This window comes from Lissotriton helveticus, chromosome 9 (assembly GCF_964261635.1).
Source record: "Lissotriton helveticus chromosome 9, aLisHel1.1, whole genome shotgun sequence".
NCBI lineage: Eukaryota > Metazoa > Chordata > Amphibia > Caudata > Salamandridae > Lissotriton > Lissotriton helveticus.
This window is the reverse complement of record NC_136070.1, coordinates 956,076,350-956,088,424: the sequence shown is the minus strand read 5'-3', so window position 1 is coordinate 956,088,424 and position 12,075 is coordinate 956,076,350. Positions and strand designations below refer to the sequence as shown.

At 41.1% G+C, this 12,075-nt stretch overlaps 1 protein-coding gene across 1 annotated transcript in view; it reads left to right on the top strand.

Moving 5' to 3' along the window:
• LOC144782079 (toll-like receptor 7) overlaps positions 1-11,719 on the top strand; it is a 139,134-nt gene extending 127,415 nt beyond the window's left edge. Inside the window, exon 2 of the mRNA XM_078661229.1 lies at positions 5,013-11,719. Coding sequence (XP_078517355.1) covers positions 5,013-8,126 — 3,114 coding nt within the window. The 3' untranslated portion in view covers positions 8,127-11,719. The remainder of the gene's footprint in view (positions 1-5,012) is intronic.
• The last annotated feature ends 356 nt before the right edge of the window (positions 11,720-12,075 follow it).

Genomic DNA, 12,075 nt, shown 5'->3' with positions numbered 1-12,075 from the left:
GACAGCCGGGGGCCGTCCGACGCATCGAAAAGCATAACAGCATAAAAACTCACCAATATGCTGATGATACACACCGCTACTTGAAAGTATCCTCTGCTTCAGATATCCAACTCCTCAAACACTGGTTGCACATCATCCAGACATGGATGTCCAGCGCCTACATGAAGCTCAACTCAACCAAGACATAATACCTGTTAATTGCCAAGAACAATAAACAAGATACAGCACAAACCTGGCTCAATGACATGAACCTTGATGCCTTCGAACCCCAACTGTAACCGAATGCGAATTCGCTTGGATTCACCCTGGACACCAAACTCATCCTCAAGGAACACATTGCCAAAAAAAATCAAAGATGGCCTGGTACCAGCTCTCTCTTCTAAAGAAAGTTAAACTGTGTCTTTCAGAAAGCAACTTAAGAACTGCTGTTCAAGTCCTTGTACTCTTGCATCTGACTGTGGGTAATTCCCCACTGCATTGCTGTTTAAAATCCACAATGTCTCCCCTTAAGGGCACCCTACAATGCAGCACATCTGATTCAGCGCCTGAAGAAATATGATTGCATAATCCCCATCCTACCGAAGCTCCAGTATAAAAAAACAAAAAAAAAGGCACCAGGCCTATTCCATGTATGCAGCCTAGGGCTGGTTCAGCATCACCATATCCATCAGGACCCCCTCAAAGCTTCACCAATTTAGAAAGTAGTTAAAGACTATTCTCTTTGAAGAATACTATATCACAATGTGATACCAGTCCACAACCCAGCTTTCTCTCCTATTATGCTGCACTGCCTTTTGGCTAAGTTCATGCAATAGAAATACCATAAACATACATCACACAGTACCCGACTGAACATAGTGTACTGCCTTCCAGTAGCACCCTCTCCGTTCCGTATATGGAGCGCCTTGTACTGCTTTTGATTTCTGGCACAGTATGATCACAGCTGAGCAGATGGGCCCACCCCCAGTTTGAAGGCCTCTGGCCTTAGACACGCTTTATAGTTTCACTGTTTGTGGAAAAACCAGGTAACTGAGCTCCTTGCGTAGAGATCGTGCGGTTTAGTTACCACTAAAACGACTTGTTTTGTTAGCACATGGAGCCTAGGGGCGTAACACAGGCCCCTGCATCTCCCGCGGTGCGGGGGGGGGCCTTCACCCTCCAGGGGGCCCCGTCAGCACCGCACTTCTGCTGGGGAGCTCTAGATTGAGTCCGGAGGGGGCCCCTTCACGTACCCTACAGGGGGGGCCCCCTCAAGGTTCGTTACGCCATTGGAGACTCGAACACTCTTCTACATGAGGGTTTAACAAGCTACTACTATATATATATATATATATTGGGGAGTATGTATAGAAGCTATGCCAGATGCTCTTACATTAACAGCTAAAAATACCTTTGTGTGCAGGACCCATTTAAGTTTCTTAGGTAGTTCAGTGCTTTGCTTTCTTTAAACCTTAATACGTTTCTATGGCTAGTATCTATCAGCTGTGTTAATGCCTGAGAGATTATCTAGCGGGTTTTTGGAAAACCACCACAACACCCCAAGTTTTATTTAAAGGCGCAGACCCCTGACTCATTGCCAAGATCTACTAAAACCTACATTGTTTAATCATTCTGTAGGGTAAGGGAAACCCACAGCAGGAAAATCACCCCTTTGGTTACTTTTAGTTGGAATTTCAAAACTGGCTCATGGTCTGATATTAAACAGAATTGGTCAGTCCTAGGAAAAGGAATACCAGCTGTGGAAGGAATGCTATCTTTGCTGTAGACAACGGCATATATATAGCTATCATGAGCCAAGTCCTTCTATCAAGTAGTTAGGGTTGTGTTCTGTCTAAATTGAGAAACACATGTAGCACTATAATAAGCTGTGTCCTGGTGATGTGCAGACTGATTGCCTAGTGTTAGAGATGGGCAATATATCTAACATTGTGAGGGGTTGTGCCTCTTTACTGGGTGCACACAATATTGAAATGTCTGAAGTGGCCACTACATTTAGTTTGTCCTTGAGAATAGTGTCAGGGCGTGCAGTGTGGAATGTATTGCAATTGGCCACACAAGGGGAGATTCACTCACTGTGTTTTGTGTCAGTTTCTAGCTTCACCACATTTTGTAGTGGTTGCGTTACATTGTGCTCCACCTCGCTGGGTAGGGGAGTGTGTTATGTGTTTTACCTTGTGTGAGATGCATTTTGATGCTCATCTGTTGGTGATGTTTACTATTTTCCTCACTACTGTCTGTAATGCCAGAAACCGCTCCTCGGAAGCTTGTTTTCGGTCCAGGGAAGGCATGGCTTGGCAGTTCGGGCTGGACTGTTCCCATGAGGTACAGGGTCAAGACTGATTTGCATATGGCCATGTCTGAACTGGGGTGGTCAGACTGATTTGCATATGGCCATGTCTGAACTGGGGTGGCAGAGTGGGCTAAAGAACGGTGATGGATTAAACCCAGATCTTTTGACTGGGTGTGAGTGTTTGATTGGTTCAGATGCTCCGTCCATCACCACCCCCTTTTGTACCTACTATTTTCCTCACTGCATGCTGGTATTACAGATGTCTCACATGTTTCCTGTGAAATTGTATGTGTATGTTTCAATATCAATATTTAAGAATTTACAGGCCGGGAGTTGTGCTGGAGTATATCTTTTTAACAGTAAATATGTGTTTCCCTGTAGAAAGTGTGGGAGGCGTGTAGTATTTTTTCTCTTGTATGTTTATGTGTAGTTGCTCGAAAGGCAGGTGTGTGTTGTCTTGTCCTGCTCGTGTTCATGCTCCACTGACTCCCAGCTCAGGTTAAGGTACGAATCAAGCTTGGAAACCTCTGTCACCGCCAACTATGCTGGTTATTAACCAGTTTTTTTGGGACAGAGAGTAGGGAAGGTGTTTACTTCTTCTAGTTGGACATTCTTGTACCCTACACTTAGACCCATTAGAGTTTCTACTTGGACCTAAGAGTTCTGTTTGATTCCTGTTATATCAATATGCTTCAGATTTGATGCATAAAAGGTGGGCTGCAGATAATCATGTCTTCTGGGTAGTCTCACACTTTAAGAAATTCCTTCATGCAGGTCTCAGTCACCAAGGCCTTGGGTATCTTCTCCTCACCCTGACATTCCAGCTCTTGATCTTCCAGGCTGAAGCAGCAGCTTTAGGTTTCTCTTCTGGTTCTTGGCTTAGACCATCTTCTGGAAAGCAGCAAAACGTCCTGTTGGTGGCATGCCACCTTTCCAGGGCCTGATTAGGATGGCAAAAGTCCACCCGCACCCTATCGGAAATGGGACCGCCCGACAGTATGTCGGCGGTCCCACCATAGGCATTAAGATGCGACTGCCACAGCGGCGGTCGTAATGCCTATACTTTGTATTGCGGCGGGTGCTGCTGGCTGCAGCATACACCGCAATATAAAAATGGGTCACTTTACATATGCCCGCACTACGTGGCAGTCACCATGCGGTGCCTGCCACATGGTGCAAGGAAATGTAGGGGGGCACCATAGGTGCCCCCCAAAACTAAGGCCAAGGGGTTAAGGGGGGGCCGCTACAGGCCCCCAATGTCCCTTTCCGCCAGCCTTTTCATGGCGATTGAACCGCCCTGAAATGGTCGGCGGGGAGGGACATCATAATTCCTACAGCGGTGCCTGCCAGGCACTACCACTGTCATAGGGATATGATTCCCCTCCAACGCACCGGCAGGCTCACAGAGCCCATCGGATTCGTGGCAATCGGTCTTTCCGACTGCCACCCTAATGTGGCAGGCGGTAAAAATGGTTCCGATGGCGGTAATACCTCCACCGACAGCCTGTCGGTGGCTGTCTCTCTGCCATCCTCATCTGGCCCTTAACGTTTACATCACTCAGTTCATCATGTTGAACAGGTAATAAGGGGCCAATACAAAGGTTAGGCCAATATTGATATCATTTACTCCATAAATCCTTTCATGCACCCCATTTTAGTACCCTAAAGCCCCTATTACGAGTGCCCCATAAACTTCCCTGTTATTTCTCTCCCCTGAATTTACCATTACCAGGGTCATGGTTTCGGGGTGGAAACAGCAGATTATGAGTTTTTATTCAACAACATGCAGATATCCACATGTAGTTCCTCAGTATTCAGCTCTGGGAATTCATCTACTGGTAGGAGGTAAATATAAAAGGTGGAATATTGCTGAGCAGTGGTATCCCCGCTGAACTCATAATTCCACTGTGCTCAGTAACTGCTATTACAGGGCCCATTGGGAACAATGTGACACTTGTAACAAGGGCCTAAAACTGTATAGCTTTGGTGTGTTCTTTAACCGCATGCGCGCTAGCGGTTTTCACGCTGCGCGCTGCGTTTTTGAAAAAGCCGCCTTACATGACGAGCTGAGCTCGTCATGAGCGTGCGAGCGGCGCAACTCATGACGAGCTCAGCTCGTCATGAGCGCGGAAGGGGTTAAGCTGTCATGAACAATGCATTCAATAATGTTATTATCTGATCTGCTTTGGGATAGCAAAGTGAGATTTAGTTGGTAGCATTGCAAAAAGACGCTTGGTTACCTTCAACTATTCTTATATTACTATAGCAGAGTCACATAATGCAATATATATTACTTTTGTGAAGTAGAAAATGTTCCTAAAAGACAATTCCAGACTAGTGACCTGTACAACTGGAAAACAATAACTCTAGAAGGTATGCTCTCTCTGTCTGGGTTAAGGCTAATCGTAATACAAATAATAGTATTGCAGCCACACATCGCCTAACAACTATATTGCTGTGTAAGTATATAATTACTCTTCTGTATTATACATCTACTTACCAAGACTTACCCTGCGCTATGGTGGTTATGTTGATGCTATGGATGCAATTCTCATGCAGTATAGCACAAGTGATATAGTTGTGCCACTCTCCTGTCACATTTGGCTTGAAAGGTTGTCAAATGCATATATCAAAGTCATTAGAACATTATTTTTCATTGTAATTGCTTGTAATTAAATGTTTATTAGAGCTACTTGAATAATGTTATCTCCATTTTTTTTAGACTTCCAAAAGGAACATCACAGGTTTGATTCGTGCTTCTCTTGTGATGTATACTGTGCAGATTGGCTGGGCCACGTTGCCTCGGTTCTTTCCCTGTGACGATACCAAGAACTTCACCTGTGTCAATTGCCGCCGAAGGGATTTAGAAGAAATTCCACCTATCAAGTCTCCTAAAGTGATTGAGATTGACCTCTACAAAAATAAGCTGGTTCTGATAGCGAATTACTCATTTTTGGGAGTTCCAAATCTCCAGAACCTTAATTTAAGTTGGAACTGTGCTCCTCAAAGTTTACAACCTGACAGAGAGCCCTGCAAGCTCACAATTGACCAAAATGCTTTTGTAGAACTTCACCACCTACAAATTCTACACCTAGCAGGTAATAGCTTGACAGTGATCCCTCGGCTGCCCTCCAATTTGATAGAGTTAAATTTGGAGATGAACAATATAGTAAATTTGGAATATCAGAATATGTCTGGAATCATTCACCTGAAAGCTCTGTATCTTGGTATGAACTGCTACTATCAGAATCCATGTTACTCTTCTCTTACCTTCACCAGGGACCTCTTCTCAGATGCAGATTCCTTGGAACTACTATCATTAAAATTCAACAACCTCACTAGCATACCATTGGGCCTCCCATCGACTTTGGTCAGCCTAGATTTAGCAGAAAATAAGATTCCAGAATTAAGACCTTCAGATTTTGACAACCTTACAAACCTGAAGTATCTCGACCTGAGATGGAACTGCCAACGGTGCGACCACGCTGCTCAGCCTTGCTTCCCTTGTTCAAATAATTCAGCCCTTCATATCCACCTTGATGCATTCCGTAATCTTAGGCAGCTTATAGAATTGAATTTAAGAGGAAACTCTTTACGAGAGCTGCCAGACAGTATATTTGAGCCTTTAGCTAATTTACAAAGTTTGGAACTTTCTGACAACTTCCTGGCTTTTGTCATTGCAAATGGAACACTTTTTTCAAAACTTCCCAAAATGCAGAATCTCAGTCTAAACTATAACTACAAGCCTCTGAACACCTTCTCAAAGCTAATTCTTTCCCATGCCATGAAGGATATGCGCTCACTAAGATACATTTCACTCAACGGATATTTCTTCAGAAACCTTGATGAAAGTGGCATTGAACCACTTTTAACTCTACCAAACCTTCAGTACATTACTTTCAGGACAAACTTCATTGAAAATGTAAACCTGAACCTCTTTCACAGGTTCAATTATTCTCGGCTTATTGATTTGTCTGAAAACATACTAACGCTTTCCACATCATGCAAGGCATCTCAAGAGAGGGAAACGATAGACACACCACTGAGACTTTCCCGCGAAACTACCCTGCCTGAATTTTACAGTTCTGTGGATGATAACAGAAGAGATACAGATAGTGATGAGCACCCTTCTTTTTATTTTAGCTACCCTGCTTGTAAACACTACAGTAAGACTCTTGATCTGTCCTTCAATAACATCAAGCGAATAGACCCAGAGGATTTTAGAGATATGAAAGATATTGAGTGCCTCAATCTTAGTTATAATTACATTAACCAACGCTTGAATGGAAGTCAGTTTTCATATTTGACATCACTAAAGCTCTTGGATGTCGCCTACAACAGGTTTGACTTGTACTACAACAAAAGCTTTAATGAGCTTCCCCATTTGGAGGTGTTATACCTTAATTCCAACCAATTCCAGTTTATGATACAGGGTTTGGGTCACAGCTTTAATTTCCTTCAAAATATGACCTCTCTAAAGTTCTTGAGCTTGTCGTATAATACAATAGGCATTAGGGTATCCAAACAGCTATACTGTCCTTCACTCAAGGTATTGGTCTTCAGATATAACCGATTGAACATAATGTGGCAGGGAAGGAAGGATACCTACATTAACATTTTTACCAACCTGACGCAATTAGAGATTTTGGACATTTCATATAACAATTTGGAAAGCATCCCACCAACTGTGCTTGAATCTCTGCCTAGCAGCTTAAAAAAGCTATTTATAACACATAACAAGTTGAGGATTTTCCACTGGGAAAAGATGAGTTCTCTCCCCAGCTTGGAAATCCTAGACCTGAGCCATAATGTTCTTATATATTTACCCAACAAAACTGTGTCTTTTGGAAGTAACTTCACTGTTCTTATCCTTGAATTCAATCATATCACATTTTTAAGCAATGTGTTCTTCGCCAATTTGACCACTCTGAAATATCTTAGCCTGAGAAATAACAAGATCAAATTGATAAATGAAAACAGCTTTTCAAATGTCCTCCTCCAGAACCTTAGTTTACTTGACGTGAGTGGAAATCCTTTAGAGTGCACCTGTGAGGCACACTGGTTTATCCAGTTTTTAACGAAAACAAAAATAGCAGTTGAGCATGTTTCAAATGGTATGAAATGTGATGCACCAGATTCCAAACGGGGACAGTATCTGTTCTCCATTGACCCTCGTTCCTGCCAGGATCTATATGGCCATTTGGCATTCATGGTCACATGTTCACTAGCAGTATTTCTAACAGTTTTACCAGTTTTAAAGAAACTCTATGGATGGGACATCTGGTATGGGGCACATATATTGAAGGCATTACTTAGAAAAGGCTACTCTTCATGCCCGGGTATTGATGGGTATGATGCATTTATTGCATTTGACTCACGACAGTATGCCATAACGGATTGGGTCTATAATGAGCTTGTTCTTCGTTTGGAAGAGAAAGGAAGCACACAATTTAGACTCTGCTTAGAAGAAAGGGACTGGGTAGCTGGTAAGTCTAGGATTGAGAACCTGTGTGATGCTGTTTACAAGAGCAAGAAGACCATCTTCGTCCTTGGTGCAGATGGATTTGCTTCTGGGGTACTGAGGCAAACCTTCTTTATAGCTCAGCAGAGGCTACTAGACGAGAAGCTGGATGTGGTTATTCTTGTGCTGTTAGACAACGGGATAAAGATGTCCAAATACCTGCAAGCCAGAAAGAGAGTGTGCAAGAGGTCGATCCTTCAATGGCCCTGCAATCCAAAAGCTCAGCCTTATTTTTGGCACTCCTTGCATGTTCTTCTGGCACAAGATAGCAAAAAATGGTATGATTCTAAAATAAGAAGCAGCATTGATGGTTAGTGGTAATGCACATCATGATATATCAAAGCTGTAACATACAAGTATTTATAGATTTTGACTCACAAAACAACATTGTTAAATTCTACTATAAGAGATGCAGAGTTAGATGAAGCATTAAAATCCTTAAATTACTTGAAGATGCCTTATCCTATGTTATTTTTTTGACTCGTTGTAGCTGCTTTCAACAGCAAACTGCAAATCTATTTTAAATTTTAGGTGGGGTAAGCAATGTGCCCTGTATATTTGAGCAATGGAGTATAAGGGAAATGAATGGACTTCTGTTGAATACACAAACATAGTTTGCATATTCACACTATAAAAAGGGCTGTCTATATCTCTACCAATGTTAAAGCTAGGCAGCTGTTGAGATCACTTAAATGCTTCTGAGATTTAAACAAAATTATGTCTCTAGGAAAATTAGAGATTTGCTCAGGCAATCATATTGCTCAGAATGCTGATTTTAACTACTGTTCTTTGCATTTGAATTTCAGTGAGAGTGTGAACAGGGATATTATGCAGTCAGGGACAAGGGCAGTATGTGCTGCCTATGATGGATTGAATGATGGATACAGGTTCTAATAACATTCTTCGCTCATAGGCTCCAAAGCATAAACTGCTTTTAATTGCCTTTTGACCATATTATTTGCTCACACTTTGGGCTTACTGCAGTCGGTCAATTAACAGCATTTAATGCTCTCAACAAATAACTAACAGTTGTTAATGACCTATACACTAGCCGATGACGCTTTCATTCATCCTTTGATATTGCCTTGAAACTGGCACATTCTATAATTAATTCTATGAAACCACCAGCCTTTCATGACCTTTGCACGATTGCATCAAAATAACTCTTAAGCTGTGCATGGTTGCATTGGTAGCTATGACAGTGTGTTCTCCTGAGTCAAATTATTTTGAGTTCTGACGCATCCACAATGCATTTCTTTATATCTTCAAATGCACATTGACACTCCTGTGACTAGTGATACATCTGACCTTTTTCATCAACTTCTTCATGGGTTGAACTTTGTCTAAAAAGTGGTCCACAAACAAAGTTATACTCCGCCATCCCTAAAAAATATATTGGTCTTGGGGACATAGAGCTTTCTCAAAGGCTTCCATTAATGGTATTTTTCATGGTATGACCCAAATGCTCTACCTTCTTAACTGCAGATATGCAATTATCAATTTCTACAGTAAGTCCAGCCTCCTCCAAAATCCTCAGCACTTTTCTCAGAAAATCGTCATAGCTGTTGACCTTACCCCACGCTAATACTTCATCCTAAACCAATTTCACATATGCTAAATCTTCCAACAATCGCTACAATATCCGTTGGAAGGCAGCTGATGCGGAAGCTAGCCTCAAAGGCATCCATGCAAAAAGGAACGCCCCTTCTGGTGTGACGAATGAAATAAAATGCTTACGATGCAACAGTATCTGATGGTTTGCACTTGATAAATCAAGGGTGGAATAATATTGTGCACCCTTAACTCTTGCTAACATTTACCTAGTGTTGGGAAGGAGATAGCAATCCACTCTTATTTTAATACTGATCTATCTAAGGTCAATGCTCTTCCTGATCTTGCGAATGGATTTACAGACTATTACCACTGGACTTAACCACAGATGATTTTATTGCTTCAATTCTATTGCTCTCAGTTAATCTGTCTAATTCTTCCTTTAAGGAACTTCTTAAAGCCAATGGCACACTACGCACTTTGTGTGCAACTGGTATGGCCACTTTCTTCAAAACGATCTTACGTACAAACGTCTTCAGGTTTCCGAGATCGCGCCCAAAGAATTTTGGAAACTCATGCACACATTTACACCCCTCTTGCTGAGCTAACACTTACCTGCTTGCTGGGATTGGGATCTAATACTATCCCCAATGCTCATTACAAATGATTGATTGATTGATTGCTCATTGCTCTTGCCATCCCAAAAAAATCCTTCTTTCCTCTACAACATATATCTGACTGGGAGCAATCCTCCCCTTAAAAGATAAATCATATTAGAACTCGCCAATAATCATTACTTTCACACCACTGTATCAATCTTGTTTTACATCCATCATTGAGTCTGCACCATGTTTCTTTATCATTTAACGTATATGGTGAGCAAGAATCAGCCAACAACATTCCAGCTTCGTTTCGGCCTCCTCCACCATGCATTTCGGAAGGTGATATGGCTTAACTATTCCTGTATTAATTTCACCAGATGCATCACACATTACCACTGTATTAATTTCACAAGATACATCACTCAATACCAACACTTTGACTTCATCCTCAGAATCTGATTCCTGTTGGTATTTCCTAACTCCATATACATTATCATGCAACATGTTTACAATGCCTTTGAAAACTAGCCTCCTGCTTACAAACTCTTGAGAAATGTCCTATTTTCTTACCTTTAAAACATTTCACATTGGCAGCGGGACAATTATTGGAAGTTGCTATATGCTTCACATTACCACATCTGTAGAATGTCCTCCTGTCACTTCCAAATTATCTTTTCTGTTTGCCATCTGCCTTAACCTTGGATTTATTTGACAATTGCAATGTACTCTGCATTGTAGATTCAGTTTTGCTCCTGCTCACACCCTGATGCATTTTCAATTCCTCATAGCATTATGTACTCTCAATGTGTTTAGCCAAGGTTATGGACTTTTCTAAAAAAAGGTTCTTTCATTCCTAAGAATAATTTTGAGTCCTTAAACCTGCCGCGAGGTTAATTAAGTGATCTCAAAAAATGTATCTTGCCGATCTCTATATTTGTAGGTTGCAACTCCGGTAGGCAATACATCCACATGTTGATCAAACGTTTCCACTGGTAAATGTGCCCAAGAAAAAAAATGTGTGTCTCGCTACAGTTACAATGACAAGATAAACAATGTATGTCTCGCTACAGTTACAATGATTTTGCTTTTACAATTTTCTTAAATTGCCTTAATTGCTGAAACTTATTCATCATCCTATTCATCTTCCATATTTGATACCTTATCATCCTTGCATTTTTTACTACAAAATCTTGGTTAAATCTTTAATACTTTCTTACCCTCCATCCCTAAGTGATGATTTAGCATGGCCAATTTTCTTTTCGCTATAAACACATTCCTCCTATGGCTTTCAAATAGATTTCAAATGCCTTCGGACAGTCTTCCCATGGAATAATGGGTTTGCCTGGATGTGTAAGAAATGTGGATGGAGTTACAACTGACTGCATTATGGAGAAAACACTAATGCAGACTCAAGTTTAAATTTTAATATACAATACAATAAATATCACATTGAGGGTAACAAGGTTCTTTTTCTTTAAAATAATGAACTGATATAAAAATAGTAGTCACCGTTGTCTAGAAGAGAAGAAAAAACAAACATAAAATAATAAAGTTGTATACTGACTGATTGAAATGTTGCAATTTTTAACTTATTGTACCAAGCATGTGACCTCCATTGATGTTGTCTTCCGGTTTCCCACTTTCATGCTGAAATTATTCTGCATTGTATTAAGATTTACCCCTGCCTTATCACTTTAATTAAATGTATATATGTATATGGCTGGAGGTAAAAAATAAAAAATAGTTGTAACCCAAGCAATTCTGTTAAGACTATGATGGGAGGAATGTTTGAATTAATTTTAGGCACTGGTAATTACTTGTGCAAACATCCAATCCATGTTTTTGTTCCCTATGTCAATAGTGTCAGAGATCCACATTATGCAAATTAGTCTTGGTCCTGCTCAGAGAAGAACAGTCCAACCCAAGCTGTCAATTCAGGTGCTCTCTCAATAGGAACACAAGCAAACCCAGACCAGTTTCAACATTGTTAGGCATACATACTTTGGTGCAGAATGCTTTCAATGGCCCAATAGGATGTGTGGTATACATCTGGGCTTAGGGAGTTTCAATGACTAGAAGGAAAAGGTGAAGTGTGGAATACTTTAACCAGT